Source organism: Acipenser ruthenus, chromosome 8 (assembly GCF_902713425.1).
Source record: "Acipenser ruthenus chromosome 8, fAciRut3.2 maternal haplotype, whole genome shotgun sequence".
Taxonomy (NCBI): domain Eukaryota; kingdom Metazoa; phylum Chordata; class Actinopteri; order Acipenseriformes; family Acipenseridae; genus Acipenser; species Acipenser ruthenus.
The window spans coordinates 53,488,016-53,504,619 of record NC_081196.1 but is presented as its reverse complement, the minus strand read 5'-3'; the positions used below and the strand labels follow the sequence as shown (position 1 = coordinate 53,504,619).

General features: G+C 37.6%; 1 protein-coding gene across 7 annotated transcripts; it reads left to right on the top strand.

Moving 5' to 3' along the window:
• The first annotated feature begins 101 nt into the window (after positions 1-101).
• Positions 102-13,604, top strand: LOC117407116 (DCN1-like protein 1). 7 transcript variants are annotated; one of them, XM_034011766.3, is made up of 8 exons: positions 102-218; positions 487-561; positions 3,387-3,603; positions 5,628-5,796; positions 6,178-6,308; positions 10,612-10,694; positions 12,631-12,727; positions 12,889-13,604. In XM_034011766.3, the coding sequence occupies exons 1-8, from the start codon at positions 216-218 to the stop codon at positions 12,972-12,974; spliced, it is 861 nt and encodes a 286-aa protein (XP_033867657.3). In that variant the 5' UTR covers positions 102-215; the 3' UTR covers positions 12,975-13,604. The 7 variants fall into 7 exon arrangements, with proteins under 7 accessions (XP_033867657.3, XP_034778557.1, XP_033867655.1 ...); XM_059029263.1 differs by having other exon boundaries at positions 205-302; XM_034922666.2 differs by lacking the exon at positions 487-561 and having other exon boundaries at positions 103-218.
• The last annotated feature ends 3,000 nt before the right edge of the window (positions 13,605-16,604 follow it).

Sequence of the window (16,604 nt, the reverse complement as noted above, 5' to 3'; positions counted from 1 at the left end):
AGACCGTGGTTACACAATACATACTGCGTTGTAGTACATGTGCAGCTATGTGTTTTCACGCTTCGAAGATTTAGAATGGGAACAAACTACAATTCCCGAGAACAATCTTCTCAACCGCGCACGCTCGCCAACTATCCAGCGCAGTCCCTGGAGGAAGATGCGCAAGCGTAGAACGAGCGATTGGCGTTCAAGTTGGTCAAATAGCTGGTGATAAAATGGTAGGTAAGATCAAAATAATAAACACAAACAACAAATAAACCGAGGGGTTTGGGGTGAAGCGGTGGACAGCGGGGCGGACGTACGTAAGTAAAGACAGCCAAGGGGATGTTGCGACGGGGTGTCTTGTTATGCACTGATGGTTTGACAGCGTATTATAGCGCATAGTTTATCAGTGCTAAGAAGGAAGGTCAGTCAGAGAGTGTTGTTGGTATTTTGAGAACTGACAGCAGCAATTGACCACGTATCTTTCCCTTTTTGGTCTCTCAGCAAGTTAGGATACTAGAGCCGACCAGCAGCACACGGTCCCAGGAGCTCGGTCAACTGCACTGTGGAATTCGGGGAGTAAGTAATGGAAAAAAAAGCAATTAAATGAGCTGAAAGTGACCGGGCTACTAGGACAACTACCAGATATATTGTTGTGATACAGCACATTTGTTTTGTGTTTGATAAAATCCCAGTGTTTTTTTCTTTCTAAAACAATATCTTTGTTTTTTATTTTATTTTATTTTATTTTTAAATTAACATTTAAGCTGGTTGAAATACGTTCATCGAATGATCAGAGAATAATTCTAAATAATCAATTGACCGTGAATGTTTTAACGAACACCTTATGTTATGTTATTTATGTATTTTTTTCAATAGCAACGTGCCTGGCACAAATGTGCTGCGCTTTTTAGTGGCAATTACTGAGTGTACAGCCTGCAAGTGAGTACTATTAACAGTTACATAGTCACACAGTTACAGACTAGAGTTAGTGAAAGTACGGAACTTATGTTTCGTGTTCAATGAGAAAAACAATGTTGTTCTATTATTGCACATTACATGTCATGTCTGTGTTTTATGGAGTCAAGTGTAGAGATACTGTGGAGCTTTATTTTGGCCTGCTACAGATATTGATAATAATATGGTCGTTGCATTAAGCTGTCCTCTTTATAAAGGGAACCCTAGGACCTTTTTTGTTTACATGTCACAAGACAAAGTGAGAAGTCTGTGGTGGTACTGATAGGACCCAGAGCTGCAATGTAAAGTTTGCTGAAAGGAATGCTGACTTTACTACTCAGGAATGACAGTATATTGCATCACTGTAAGGGAGATTCAGGGCTACTTTAATGACACTTCAAGCGTGGCTGTCTTAATGTTGACTAGCGCATTTGTTTTTTTTTTGTTAGAATCCACTTTGGTTTATAAAGCAAGCTTTAGTATGGCTAGAACAGTAACAATCAACTGTTAAAGGTTTGAAGTTCAAGACCAGATTTCCTGCTGGGGTGGTAAGATATGCCATAAAGTTACTGGGATGAGTGAACACAGTATATTTATATAAGTATTTAAAATAATTTTGCCTACCATAAAGAAACCAAATTAACCTATGACACTAGAGACGAACTGTTACAAATAGTAGCCCTTATCTTTTTTCATTTTCAAGGGCTTAACCAACAAAAAATAATTACATTTACGCAAAGCAGTGATTTAAGAGAACCTTCTTTCACACTCAGCTGCTGTGTACATTGGTGAGTCATGAAGTTACATATATACATTGCAGAGGTGGGTAGTATTACTTTGTATTAAAAGCTAACCCCAGCCATAGAGTCCTTTGAAAGCAGCTGCTGTATTCTGTGTGCTCCGTGTCAGAGATCTCTGTACTCATGTACAATCCTGAGTGTCCAGAGCAGTTTGTTGTTTTTTTGGAATAGCACATTTTTCTTAAAGGCTGGAGGAAGGTTAGTTTACTGTAAATCCAAACTTGGTTTGCAAAAGGCTTTTAAAGAAACCCAGCATGATATGGCCACGTCATAAGTGGATGAAATACATAAAGGACCCTGGCAACATATGTTCTTTCATCACCTCAGATTACTACATTTATTTTCACCTCCAACCAGTTCCTGCATCATGAACAATCTGTTATTAAATGAAAAGGCTTCTTTTTTTGCCATGACTTCCTTCCTGGTAAATATATAAATGTCCTGCTGTTAAAACTGTGGTGTAAATACAGTACACCCACTAAGATGCAGCTGCTTGTTTCTGTGAACAGTGCCAGTTAGGACTGTTGCCTGGTAGGGATCAGACTCCAAATCACATTGTAGAGGACATAACTCCTTGAGTGACTGTATCCCAATGATACATATGAAGGAGGGTGTCAAACCTTGAACTGGATACTGAAAAAACTATCAAAACAAGATGTTGAAAAAGCAAGCTAACCATTACCAGAGTTAAGCAGCAAACCCCAGAAATAAGCAACCTGGCCACACGTTGATACTGTATCTGGCATAATTATTTCTACATCTTTGGTTGCAAATTGGAGTGGCAGAACAGGCAGCAACTCTGATTTGATAATGGAGTGGAACGATCTCCTTTTACAGCCTGTGTCATAGCGTCGATCCGTAAAACCATGGTGAAGTTATTTTAGTGACTCTAAGCCACTAACCCCACTTCCTACAGGTACTTGGATGGGAGACCCAAGGTGCAAGGGCTAGATAATTCCTTGCACTTTAGATCTCCCATCCAAGCACCAAACCCAACCACACTGATGAGATCGGAACATGAGATAGTAAGGCTGCAAATAAAAACTAAGAAGTAGGACTGAATGTAAAAGTTTATTCCATTGTGTGAACCCCTGCACTATGTGGTTTTTGGCTTTCAAATTTGTTCTTGTTTGTCTGCCCACTAAGTAAACTACCCAGCAGGATGGCTTCCAAACCATGTAGGCCTCTAGTAGATAGCAGGTGAAAATGAATCCAATCTGTTCAGGCCAACATACCTTCTTAATTGCTGTGTACCTGACTGTGTTAGCCACAAGGCAGGCCACAGAATCAGATGGGTATGTTGAACACGTTAGCAGCACATTCTCAAAAAAAAAAAAACACCAAACTTTGCTCATAAATGCACATGGCACCCCTACTCTGCACAAAGAAGAATTTATGTTCAGTTGTTATGCCTTCAGTTTACTTGGTTAAAAATATGGTGGGCAGTCCCACAAAGGAGAAACGAAAAGCTACAGCTAAAAGGGCGAGGGAGAACACATTTATAAAACCGATTCAGTTTTTAATCGGAATTTAGACTTTACTGGACTCAACAGGGGGGGAAAAAAGCTTTTTAAAATGATCATGATAATGTGGAAAACAATTGTACCTTTGTTTTACAGATCGTGCTTGTGTTCCTTTTTTCCGTAGCATAAGCTTAAGTCATCTCAGAAGGATAAGGTTCGGCAGTTCATGGTATTTACTCAGGCTGGGGAGAGAACTGCTGTATACTGCCTGACCCAGAATGACTGGAAACTAGAGACGGCCACGGACAACTACTTCCAAAACCCAGAGCTCTACAACAAAGAATCCATGAAAAACGCAGTCGATCGCAAGAAACTGGAACAGCTCTATAACCGATACAAAGGCAAGGCTGTTTTTGTTTGGTGGTTGTTGTTTTTTTTTATTTTATTGTATTGGTTGAAACGGTACCTGTTTCATGTACTGTGAGACATGTTTCATTTCAAACACTTAATGTGGAAGTTTGAAGCAGTTAACTAGGAGTGGTTTTTCCCCCCAGTTAAAATGTATCCAGTTTACTCAATGGAGGTTTACTACTGTTTAACTGGTTTTGTTGTACAATACCCAGTCAGCTGTAAGAAACATTCCATCTTGATAAATGTAATAATCACAGAGTGGCAAAAATCCAATTGTGTTGCAGTTTTGTACATGAACTTTGGTGTTTGAGCACTTTATTTTAAAACTTCTTTGAATTTTTTTAAACTATGTATTGATGTTCTAGAACAGTGGTACTCAACTCGGCCCTCGAGATCCAATCCAGTCCAATTGAAGCTGCTAAGAGGCAATTACCTAATTTAGTACCTGGTTGGAATAAAGACCAGGACTGGAATCGATCTCGAGGGCCAGAGTCGAGTACCACTGTTCTAGAATGTCATTTATATGTTTTGCAACACAATTCCATCCATCTGAAACTGCACACATCACAAATCTTTTTTTTTTTTAAAATACTGACTTTGCTTGTTTGCTAGTAATATATACTTTAAAAACACAAATACATTACTATGCAGGTATGCAAATAAGACTCCTATTGCATAGCAGTTTCACCCATTGAAATGTGTGATTAGTCAACTACCATTTTCAGAGGTCGACTTGTTAGTGCTACCCATATTACCTATCACTAATACTCGTATCTTGCATAATGAGGCAATGGCAAGGCGTAGCGTCCCGGGTAAGGCAGGTCTGCGCCCTTTGAAAGATGAGCCCCAGACTCAAACTGCAGTTTAAAGCACTTTTAATATTTCACAAATAAGCTCTGGACAAAATAAAGTTTTAAACAAAACACTACAAAACTCTTCAAAATAAACAACCCCCAAAACAACCAAGCTACGGCTATCCCTGTGTTTCCTTTCCTTTCTTTTCTTTTCTCTCCTCTCCACACTCGTACACACTTAAACAAATATTTATCTTCCTTTTATACAGGGGCTTGATTGATTCAATCATCCCATCACCACCTGGCCACATTCCACACTTGTCCGTCCACTCTCAATCAAACAATGAATCATTCAATATAACAATCCGATCACGTGGCTTTTCAAACAGTGGCCATCTTGTCTTTTCTTAACAAGGAAAACTAATCAGGCAGCAATTAACTAGAACTGTTTACCCATTGTTTTAATCTGTTTACTGCAAGTGTGCAGCTTAGCAGAATTGGGTGCACCATACAAAATGGACTATAGTTAATGTGGAAAAAAGGCATGCTTTAGTGATCAATTATTACCATACTGCTGTCAAGTTATATAAATTATAATGATGTAGTGTTTTGAAAATGAATCTCGTTTTACAAACAAGTCCGTAACCTATGTTAATACAAGGGTATTATTGCTGTTATAAGTCCATTCTGTTTTTTTGTCAATGGTCTGTGCATTTATTTTTCCAGACTTTTATTTTCATTTGGACCACACGATAAATTCACCTTTTGTGCTACATATGAATAGTTAGGAATGAGAGGCAGTCCATCAATGCTTGTCCTCTGTTAAGTTCCTCACAACTAATACCTTTTAGCCATAAGATTAGTCCACTCCTCCCTGAAACAGCAACCAAAAAAAAAAAGGTTTGGAATTGAGAATGTTATGCAACATACTAAACATATTCTTCATCTTGTCATCGACTATCACGTTAATGTTCACCTTATAAAATCTAATGCAGCATGTGTTTTTATTTAGATTAATTTATTAATTAATTAATTTTTTTAATAAACTCTATACTCCTTGAACTATAGGTAACTTCAATAAGCTCCACACTGCTTGAACTCTAGGTAACTTCAAATTACTGATACTCTTTACAAATATGTGAAAGAGAAAAACAGCTGCTGTATTCATGGTTTGTGTTCTCCAGTGTGGTGACATGGTGTTTGGTGTCTGTTTGATTCAGATCCTCAGGATGAGAATAAGATTGGTATAGATGGGATCCAGCAGTTTTGTGACGATCTTAACCTGGATCCGGCCAGCGTCAGTGTATTGGTTGTTGCGTGGAAGTTCAGAGCTGCTACTCAGTGCGAATTCAGTAAGAGGGAGTTTGTAGATGGAATGTCAGAACTTGGGTAAGTACTTTCCAGCACCAAGGCTGTAGAATTCAAAATAAGTGGATGGGGATGGGGGGTGGCCCAGCATTACAGAATTTCAGGGCACTTGACTGTAATATGCTGCTATCAAATTTCCAGACATAGGAAGACACCCCAATACCAGAAACTTAATTTTATACAGTATTTCTAAAAAATGTAGTGACCCCATAGAACACTCTCTCTGCTTTTCTACGGTGCGCAAGTGATTTCTTCGGCCAGTTTTAATGCTCTCTGGTTCTGTGTTTGGCAGGTTAAAAAAAAGGTGCTGCCGTCATTTAAACTAGTCTGTTATTCATGTACGTACATCCCACTCCTCTAGAATGTTTTATAGGTAATATGCTATCATCTTATTTTCCACAGCTGCGACAGCCCAGATAAACTTAAATCCCAACTACCAAGATTAGAGCAAGAATTAAAGGACCCAGGAAAGTTCAAAGACTTCTATCAGTTTACATTTAACTTTGCTAAAAACCCTGGACAAAAGGGCCTAGGTAAGCAAAAAGAGCAATTTCTAGAGGAGTTTGATATGAAAACTAAACACAAAGAAAGTCCTTTTTTGTAAGCCTTTTTTCTCGACAACTGAACAGCAGTCTCTGTTAAAATGAAGTTTAATTAAATGCAGAGTGAGACATACAGAGAGGCGCTTTGGAAATCAAAACGTATAACATACCTCTCGGAGCTCCAGTGCCTGGAGTTTAATATAATGTGTGTGTGTGTGTGTGTGTGTTCATTTAGTGCTTGTGAAATGTTACAGAGGGTACTGATGGTCACCATGTGAGTGACTGCAAATTCTGTCGAATTGAAAGTTCAGTAGTGATGAAAGTTTTGTTGCCTAATACACAAGTCTTTAGAATCTGCCCCTTTTAACTACAATATTACATTTGCTGTTTGAAGACAAGGACCTTATTTTCAAAGGGTTTCCTCCATAGTTTTTTGAAAGGAGAAAAAAAAAAATCATGTTAAAAAAAGAACAAAACACGAGGGGAGTTAATTAAAGACTAGACTAGCAGGGCTTCCCACCCCTGGGGACCCCATGGGGCAATTGCAACAAACTTGTAGATTTAGAATGGAGCTGTGTACGAAGTTGCAGACTAGCTAATACGGTACTATCTCAGGATCATGCCCAGCTGCATACTAACTTATTTATTTATTTCTTAGCAGACGCCCTTATCCAGGGCGACATACAATTGTTACAAGATATCACATTATACATTATTTCACATTATACAGATATCACATTATTTTTACATACAATTACCCATTTATACAGTTGGGTTTTTACTGGCGCAATCTAGGTAAAGTACCTTGCTCAAGGGTACAACAGCAGTGTCCCCCACTGGGGATTGAACCCACAACCCTCCGGTCAAGAGTCCAGAGCCCTAACCACAACTCCACACTGCTGCCCTGTCTGCTAAGAAATAACTTGGTACCAATTGCAATGAACAAAGCTGAGGACTAGCTGATCCCCAGCATTAGTACAGAACTCAGAATTAACCTAAATTTTTTTTTTTATTTACATTTTTTTTAACTTAAGAAAATGATATACGGAAATGTATTTACTCAAGAAAGTAAATATTAAAGCCCCGGTCACACCTGGAACGATATTGTACAGCAAATGCCAATCAACTTTTTAGTACACGCCCACTTTTATTTCCAGCAAGATGAGGGACAGTGATGAGGAACATTAAGAAATACTCCTGTTGTATTAGATCAACAGAAGGCATAGGAGACAGAGAAGACGAGTGTGGGTACACAGAATACTACAGAGTAGAGGAGTTAGGGGAATTCCACACGCTCGTTGGTATGGTCAAGTGCTGAAAATTATACCGTGGGTATTGCCTGAAGGAAGTATGCACGGTCGCCTTGGACACAACCACTTCCCATTAAAGTAAAACATAAAATAAGAACATAGCATGTATCATTGATTACACCTTACTTAATGTGACGATCGATGAAACTCCATAAATTATGTATATATTTATACTAATGCTTATTATTTAAAGCCAAAAAAAAAGCAACTACAATATGCAGACTGACATGTCTTTATGGAACATATAGGATCATACATCGTGCTTGTGCTATAATTATACATTAATGGCTGTTTATCAAATAATTTATAACACAGGACCAGGGTTGGGAAGCACTGGACTAGAGTAAACCCTTTGAAAAAATGTCTCCAAGACTACCAACACAGCAGAGAGTACAGAGAGAAGGGACTGTATATAAGTGTAGACTATCTGCCAGATGAGTTATAGCTTTCTTCATCATAGGAATATTTATATTTATGGCAAGACCATTACAGACGTAATTTAAAACTGCTTAATCTAAGCTATTACCCAGCAGGCACCAGGGGGTGAGGCATGGATTTTTGTCTTGAAGTGACCATTTAAACTGCAAGTAATCCACTATAGTGCATGCTGGCCAGGGTAATGCTGTTAAAACACACACACATACACACACACATCCACAGACACATTGAGAACTAGAAGAGACAGCCAGACACTTCAGTCTTAATAGGAATGAAAACTAGATTTAGACTCTAAATTGAACATAACTGAAAAATACACTAAGTCAGAAGACTGGAATTGAGTACCAGGACACTTTGCAGAGAAAGTACTTTCTGCTTTCTCCCTTTTAATCTAACCAGAAGAAACATGCTGCACATATCTAGTGAGAGTCTGACAAGAACACTGCTGCATAGGGACAAGAGAACCAAGGTTTACGAAGAAGAGTGGGTTAATATAACATCATTTCCCATGTTGTGGTTTGTATACATTATATATTTTAGTATTGCTTGATGGTAGTACTATATTTATAGAGGTATTCACACCCCACTGTGGAAAAGGCAGCATTATTAATACAAGTGACTGTTGTATAATAGTTTTTATTATAGTATGTACAGACTGGAATAGGATACTGTACTCTTGGGTATGAGAGAATGGGTGTCTAACATCAAGCAGAGATGATGTGGGTTAAAAAGTTTGGGCATCACTTGAAAAAGAGGTCTAGAATAAATCTGAAGCCAGCACTGGTAGATTAGGTATTCTAATGAATGCTGACATGTGTAAATCATCTACACATCTGCTGTGCAAGCCTGTGTTCTAGATTTTCTTTTTAGAATTAAGAAGTAATTATTCAGGTTATTGCAGCATAGCAAGAGGAGGTGTTCATGTAAGTAAGTTCTGTGGTCCACTGGGGAATGTATCAAGCAGATATTAACCATGAAATCCTCTTCCTTGTGAATGGAGGCTTGTATTACATTAACAGTTTTTCTTATTAACTTGAAAATGTTGGCAGATGCGGTCACAGTTTCCCATTGCGGGTTATGAACTATGGGTGAAATGTATAAAGGAGATTAGCAAAATAAATTCAAGTGACTGGATTCGATGTTGAGCTTTTGGTGCCTACGTAGAAAGCAAAGATTTGCTGACGATTCACAGATCTGAAGCTGTAACTGTAGAGGGCTCCAAGACTACTGTTCAGATGCACAACGACAAAGTCAACAAACCTATGCTTGTTTTTGGAACATCTTAAAGTTTGGGATATGGTACACTGTGCAGGTTAACACTGAAGAAACATTGCCACATTGATCTGCATCTCATGATTTCTGTATCCTGCCAGTGGGGATTTAGACAATAACCAGCAAGTGGTAGGTCCTCCCTTTTTACAGGAGATGACACCAGATGTTTAAATGTTTAAAGGATAAGTCCTTTGTTCTGCAGCAGTTGGAGTTTCATTCATAATGCGCCTTGGAACAGTGTGTTTGCATGAAAGACGTTCTAGAAAAATCTCTTCTATTGTGATGAAACTTGGTAAGGAAGTTCTAGTGTCAGAACCTGGGGGTCTGTACATAGATACAGAGTACAGTATTATATCACGCTTGCATTGTTACATACATATCATAAGAACGGTGTATCCAGTAGTAATGAAACTTGGTGAGAACATTATTTAACACATACTGTTATCCTCTGATGGGAGGCATATCATCTCAGTGTTAGGTTCAGTATTGAGGAGGATTGCCCCCTGCTTTATAGCTGATGCCATACATCAGGGTTTTCAAAGAGGCTATTCCTCCATTCCTTTACATTCCACAGTGGTGGCCTGGTGATCACATACAGCTCATAGCCTCCTGTCCCCCACATACTAAATAACATGATTTAAGTCCTTTGTTAGGTCCAACCCACTTGGTCTTGGTGTGCATCTTGTAAAGGAATGAAAGAAAGTCAATGCAAATGTTGCTTAATTATTAATGGCCCCGACCAGCTTCAAATGAGGCTTCTGCAAACCGTCCGGGGTGAGGTTCTGTAAATTCTGAGCAGAGAATGTACAGCACCTATAAATAAAACTGGGTGGAGTGTCTGCTCATATTGAATCTTCCAAGGAAGAGCTTTATTTCTTTTAAAAGACTTTTTGTACTGACAGCAGTTCTGCAATATTTAACTCCTTACTTGTTTAATATCATATATTGTGTGTTTTGTATAATTCCACATTGGTGTCTCTACTTACAAGGCTTACCAATGCCCCTTTTCCACTACAGGGCTGAATTTCTAAAGGCATAAATTGCCACTAGAGAGGCTCAATTGTGAATCCTGGCCCCTCTGCAACTGTGTTTTAGTAAATAGGAAAATCCTATTGATCAGTGTTCAAACCGCCTCCCTTCAGAAATTCAGTTTTTACAAGCAGACCCAGCATTTTGCAAGAATAGTAATGCTATAAGTGGAAACAACTCACATACCTGTATTGTATGAGTAAAACTTTGTTCTTAATGAGTTTTTTTGTTTTGTTCATTTACAGATTTAGAAATGGCCATTGCCTACTGGAATTTAGTTTTGACGGGAAAGTTTAAATTTCTAGATCTCTGGAACAAGTTTTTATTGGTAAGTCCTGTTGTGTGTGTGAGCAAGATCTCCCTTGCTGTTCAAGTGTAAATCGCTTCAGTAAACATTGAACGATGTACAAAGACATTGACCCACAGTTCTCAAGAGCTCCACTCTTGTTGCTGCATAGACATTTTAAAGTTGTTCTTCACAGTTACTATGTTAGTGCAGGTGTTCAGGGTTCTACACCATGGCACAACAATACTGCACCTTATTTATACACATTTTAAACATTTTTCATTCTTTACTGTTTAAAAATAATTGTTACAAAGATACCACGGATAAATTCCCAGGTATGGCATCATGAGTTTAACATACCCACCTTTTATTGCCACTGTACCAGACAGTACCAGACCTCTGCTAAGTGTGCACAGTACATTTCCCTACTCCTATAGGTCTGAGGTGTCCGTTGAGGTTTAGTAACTGAACCAAGGTAAGAACTTGAGAGTTACATGCAGTCCTCTGATTGGGTACATTATGAGTCACACCCAATCACAGTTCTAGAAGCTTACGGGTACAGACATGGTGCACCTATTGGATGTACAAACCGGTGCTTACATCACCGTAAACAACACAAGCAGGATACAAAGATATCAGTGGTGGCAATTGAAATTCATCTGCAACTAATTTGACCTGCTTTTCAAATACAAATTAAAAAAAAACAAAACTCAAGCCATACACTTTGCAGTAAACTCTTATAAGGGCAAACCAATGCATATTTATAAAACTATTTTGCTGTCCATTGAAAAAGAAATCTGGAACATGTGTGGTCAATTTGTGTTCAGTGGGATTTATCTTTGTGTTGAAGTATAAAGCCAGTGCATTGTGCCGAGTTTGACATTACTCTTTTATAGACCGATCAAGGACATGAGGGTAACATTGGAGCGCCATCAGAGGAGCTTTTTGTGTGCTAATAAATACAAAAAAAAGGATTTGTTCAACAGCCTTGAGCATATCTGATAACAGAAACTCTCATGCTTCTGCCCTTATTTTTTCTTGTTTCCCATTTACAGTACATTTACATCACAGTAGAACCCTTTTATCCAAATTGCCTTTTTATCCAAACTTGTATCCCATCTAATGGGAATAACTCCCCTTTATCGTTACACCTGCCTTTTGAATATAGAGAGAGAGTACGTTTTTAGAATATAAGAATTAGCCATTGTTTATTCTTGTGTTTTTACCACTCTTTAGTACGTCTTCACCGTGTGATTTTAATTAGCTCCTCTGTTCCCTATTTAGTGCTGTCTTTGAAAGATACAGTAGCACTGTTCTTGGATTATTACTGCCCCCTGGTGGAATAATCCATTGCTCTGGTAAAAAAAGGCCAAAAAAGCTTGTTAAGATTTCAGGGCCATATTTTCAAACCATTTGTACTCCAGTCTTTAATTAACTCCTATTTTCTGAAAGAAGAAAATGTCATGTAACTGCAACAAACTTGAGAAGCAAAAAGCTTCAGAGTGTTTCAAGGGCCACAAATAGTAGTATTTCAGTTATTTGGTTTTAGTTTTGTAAAATCAGCAGCTTTTTTTCTGTCCTACGCCAGAGGTGATAATTTGAGTAGCTGAGTAGCACCTTTCATTAACACATGTGGGTGGTTTCTTTGTTTGTGGAATAAGTCCTATTTGTGTCTGAGATCAATCTCATTATTTTATTATTACACTTGACAGGATTCAGAGATGATGGAATATTGAAGATGGAACACTTGCAATCTGATTTGGTTAAAAAAAAAAAAAAAAGATACATAATCCCTGGCAACCGCCCGGACACCAGGCAAAAAAACAAACAAACACATTTAATATCTTTATTGACATACAATCCCTACAATATCAGGAATACCCAGAGATTATGGTGTTATACTGTAGATTACAAGAAGATGACTTTTTAGTTTGTGATTGTTAACGCCGGACAATCAAAACACATTTCTTTCTTGTAGGAGCATCACAAAAGATCAATTCCCAAAGACACGTGGAATCTACTTTTAGACTTTGGAAATATTATTGCAGACGACATGTCAAACTACGATGAAGAAGGCAAGTGATTTGAAACAAAAAAAAAAACAAAAAAAAACAACCTAATAATCATAAAAAACAATCTGGATAAATTATGAGTTATGGTCTGATTTTGTATTTACAACAGTGGCATTTATTGGCATGCGTTTTCTTAAGTTCTTATTTGTCGTCTTCTCTTTCAGGAGCCTGGCCCGTTCTTATAGACGACTTTGTGGAATTTGCACGGCCAATAGTCATGGGAGGCAAGCGCAAAACTGTATCATTGTAGGCTCTTTTTATTTTAAAGACTAGAGACTTGAATCCTGCAGAAGTGCACTGCAAGGAGTGAAGAAAATCAAAACATCATCAAGGAATGAAGCTGTTGTGGGGCAAACGCCCACGTGCACACCGTTGTTGGGCTGTGCAGTTGTGGCAGGACCTTAAACAACTTCCTGCAGCTTCCACGGGATAACAGAATGACGGCTAGCTCACAGACTCTGCAAGAAAAATTCAGAAGATAGCTCTGGCTGTACGTAGGGGAAAAAAACTGGCTTCAAGTATTGTCGTGGTTGTATGATGTAGGATATAGATTCTGCATGTTTTTATATTTTGGAACTTCGTAAACTACAGACATTTTACTAACGAATGAGAGGACGGGGAAAAAAAAGGCTTGAGGTTCAGAAAGCACACAGCATGCCATTCAGTTCATGACCAGGTGAACACCAGCAGTCACACATTTACATTTGTAATATATTGTACTTATATATAAAGAAGAAAAGTATTTGTGGTGTAAATTAAATAATCAATGAAATCTGTATGTAGTATGCTCCATATCATTTCTTTTAAATGCCAGCCTACAGAATTTGTTGTGGTTAAATTTACAAAAATGAGTAATAAAAAGATACTCGTAAAAACCAAAGGATGTCCTTATTTCAACAAGGGTTCGGGCGCATCATCCCTTGTTCCGTTCCAAACTACGTCTTCAGTATGTTTTAAGTCAGCAGCTATACGCACACTACTTGGCTTCTTCGAGCCAGAGCATTTGAAAGGTCTTTGTTTTGCTGTTTCGTCATTGTCATGTGTAGTTACACTCAGTGTAGAGTGGCCCCACTGAGCAATGCATGTGGAAGTGTGCCGTTATCATTTGTTCAGCTTCCTTGAAAAGCAAAGGACACTAACATTACTTACTGTAACCATACAATCTACACTGATATAACCATGTCAATTAACCTGTCATATACAACATAATGGCAAAGAATAGACAAAGTTAATGTATTCGTATATCAGTCACTCTCAATGCACTTGGAACAGTGAGTGATGGATATTGGAGTATAGACTGTAACACTTGCCACTGTTTGGCCAAAAGGAATAATATATACAGGGTGATTAGAAAGTAAGTGTACCACATCAACGCACCATATCATTGATGTGGTAAACTTACTTTCTAATCACCCTGTGTGTGTGTGTGTGTCTAATATGTATATGTGTATATATATTTTTTTTAAAGGGTGATGAATTGACTAATATACATTAGTATAGATAGGTAACAAAACTGAACCACTCTATGTAAGCTGATCAGTTAGAGTTTGTATTGCAGTTCATAATGTTAACTGAATAATATACAACCCTATAAACACTAGGTGTCATTGTAGCAACATGAATTTAGACTGCGCAAAAAGGGTGGTTCCATTTATAAAATGCACTTTACAGCTTTCTTTTGGTTGATCGATTTGTAGCATTTAAAGCACAATTCAGGTAGAACAATAAAAAAAAGCATGTTATCATTCGATTGTGTTGGGTATGGACTTTGCTTTATGGAACTTCATGCATATTTCTGAATTGAAAAATCAGTAGCTGACTTGGATTAATAAATATTGGTACTAATATATTTATTGCTGTATGATGGATGTTGCAATGGATGCATTGTGTTGATGAATTAGGTATTGGTTTTATGACATAAGTTAAGAGCGTGTAATGTTTGAATTTTTTAAAATGTATTTTGTTTGAGGTCCTTTTCAAAACAACATACCATTTTGATGTCTGGATTTGAAGTTTCACATGATGTGTTGTTCCCAAGTTGCCAATCTAGGTGGTTGTGGTGTAACTGTATGTTGTGTAAAGACCTGGACTACTGCATAATACATAATTGGTTGGTTTCACACCCTGATTAGCACTAATCTTGGACTACCTAATGTTAAATTGGGTAAGGTAGCACATGAAACCAGCCCCTGAAGTGCCCTGTATTAAATTACTGCCTCAGCATGCGCCAAGTGAATGAAGAGCATCTTGAAAGCAGTATTATCTGTTTTATAAATATAACTAAAGATTATGTTGCTGGTGTTAAAAAAAAAAAAAAAAAAAAGTTATTTATCATTTTATCTGTTTTTTTTTTTTTTTAAAAAACCCTGTTTAATAAAGCATGTTTTTAACAACTTTTTCATTGTTTTGTTATTTTTCATTTTTGAAGTATATTAGTAATGATTTAAGGAATTGTATTTAAAGCCACAGGTTGCCAAAACGTTTGTCTTTTAAAATGTGTAATGCCCCTTCCAGCCTCCTGTGACGGTGCTAATACTAATGTTTAAAGTTATGGATATCTATTTAAAAGGCAAAGCCATAACTGTAATGAGATTTTTCCATGCAGACTTGGTCGAGGTTTCCCTGTTTTTTTTACCCTGAATAGAAACAGCTTTCAAGTTTAAGGGGCAGTTAATCTCAGAAATTTTGTACAAGGGAGGTAAGAAAAAGAAAAGCAAACACAAGTAAGGTTCACTTCTTTCCTTTTATTTCGATCCAGAATATTAATCGACACGCCTTTTGCCTGCATTCTGAATCCTGCAAATTCTACAGTGCCTTGATATTTACAGTAACTTAGGGAGGCTATCTGCAAGCCAGCGTCTGTAAAAAGTTAAAAGTAATATGAATGTTACTGTATCTTTTAAAGGACATATTGTGATCTAGGTTGTTATATCGGGATGCATGACAAACATACATACAGTAGCTACTCGTTGCGCATGTGAAACCCTTATACCTAGCACGATGCCGCTAATATCTTGTAGTTTCAACAATTGAAATAGATTTTGCACTGCTTGCTGTAGTGCCGTATTAATATATAACGTCCTGAAACGTACAACCCCACCCTCATCTTTCCCATGGAGCTGTTGTCCCAAGACTGACAGGTATTTAAAGCACATCAGCTTGTTCTTAGTTATTGCATGCCAAAAAAAGGATGACAACAACAGAATGTCTCCCCCTTGACAATAATAATAATAATAATCTGTGTGTTGTGTAATTTCAAGAAATTGTGTACACTTGCAGTTTATGTCTTCTTTTCCTATCCTACCCCAATGTTGCTTGTAAAAATCTTATCCATTTCCATCAACGCTGCCTTGTATATGGTAGGCTTAATGTTGGGATTAATTGTCCTGGGATCTTGTAGTAACAGCATGGTTCAGATAATTAGTATAGAGTATCTGACCTTCCCCTCCAGAGAACCAGTCACCTGCGGAGATGGACAACTCTTAATGTTGATGTTACTTTCTTTTTTTTTATTTTTGCAGTCACAAAAGTTAGTCTTGCTGCTCCACTAATAATTGTTTCTTTATTTATTTATTTATTTATTTTTTTACTGTTTCAGATATTGTGATATTTCCACTCTTGATTAATTGCTTCCTACCTTTTGGTGTGCTTTTACAGTTATCTAAATGTATTTATTTCTATTCATTTCCTTTCACTTCAGTAAATTCTGCTTATATCCCCGACTGTTTTTTGTAATAGAAATATTTTTAAAAAAACACCAAAATGTTGACATGTCGCTCCACAAGCTGTTTTAAATGTAAATTAAGAAATGCAAGTGTTTCAGCCAAATCCCAACTCCACTGACAGACCCATCAGTGATAGTCTGAGCAGAGCTCTTAAC

Coding starts and splice junctions, on each gene's coding strand:
- LOC117407116 (XM_034011766.3), top strand. Junction 562..3,386: donor TGCACTGTGGAATTCGGGGA/GTAAGTAATGGA, acceptor TTTTTTCCGTAG/CATAAGCTTAAGTCATCTCA. Junction 5,797..6,177: donor GATGGAATGTCAGAACTTGG/GTAAGTACTTTC, acceptor TATTTTCCACAG/CTGCGACAGCCCAGATAAAC.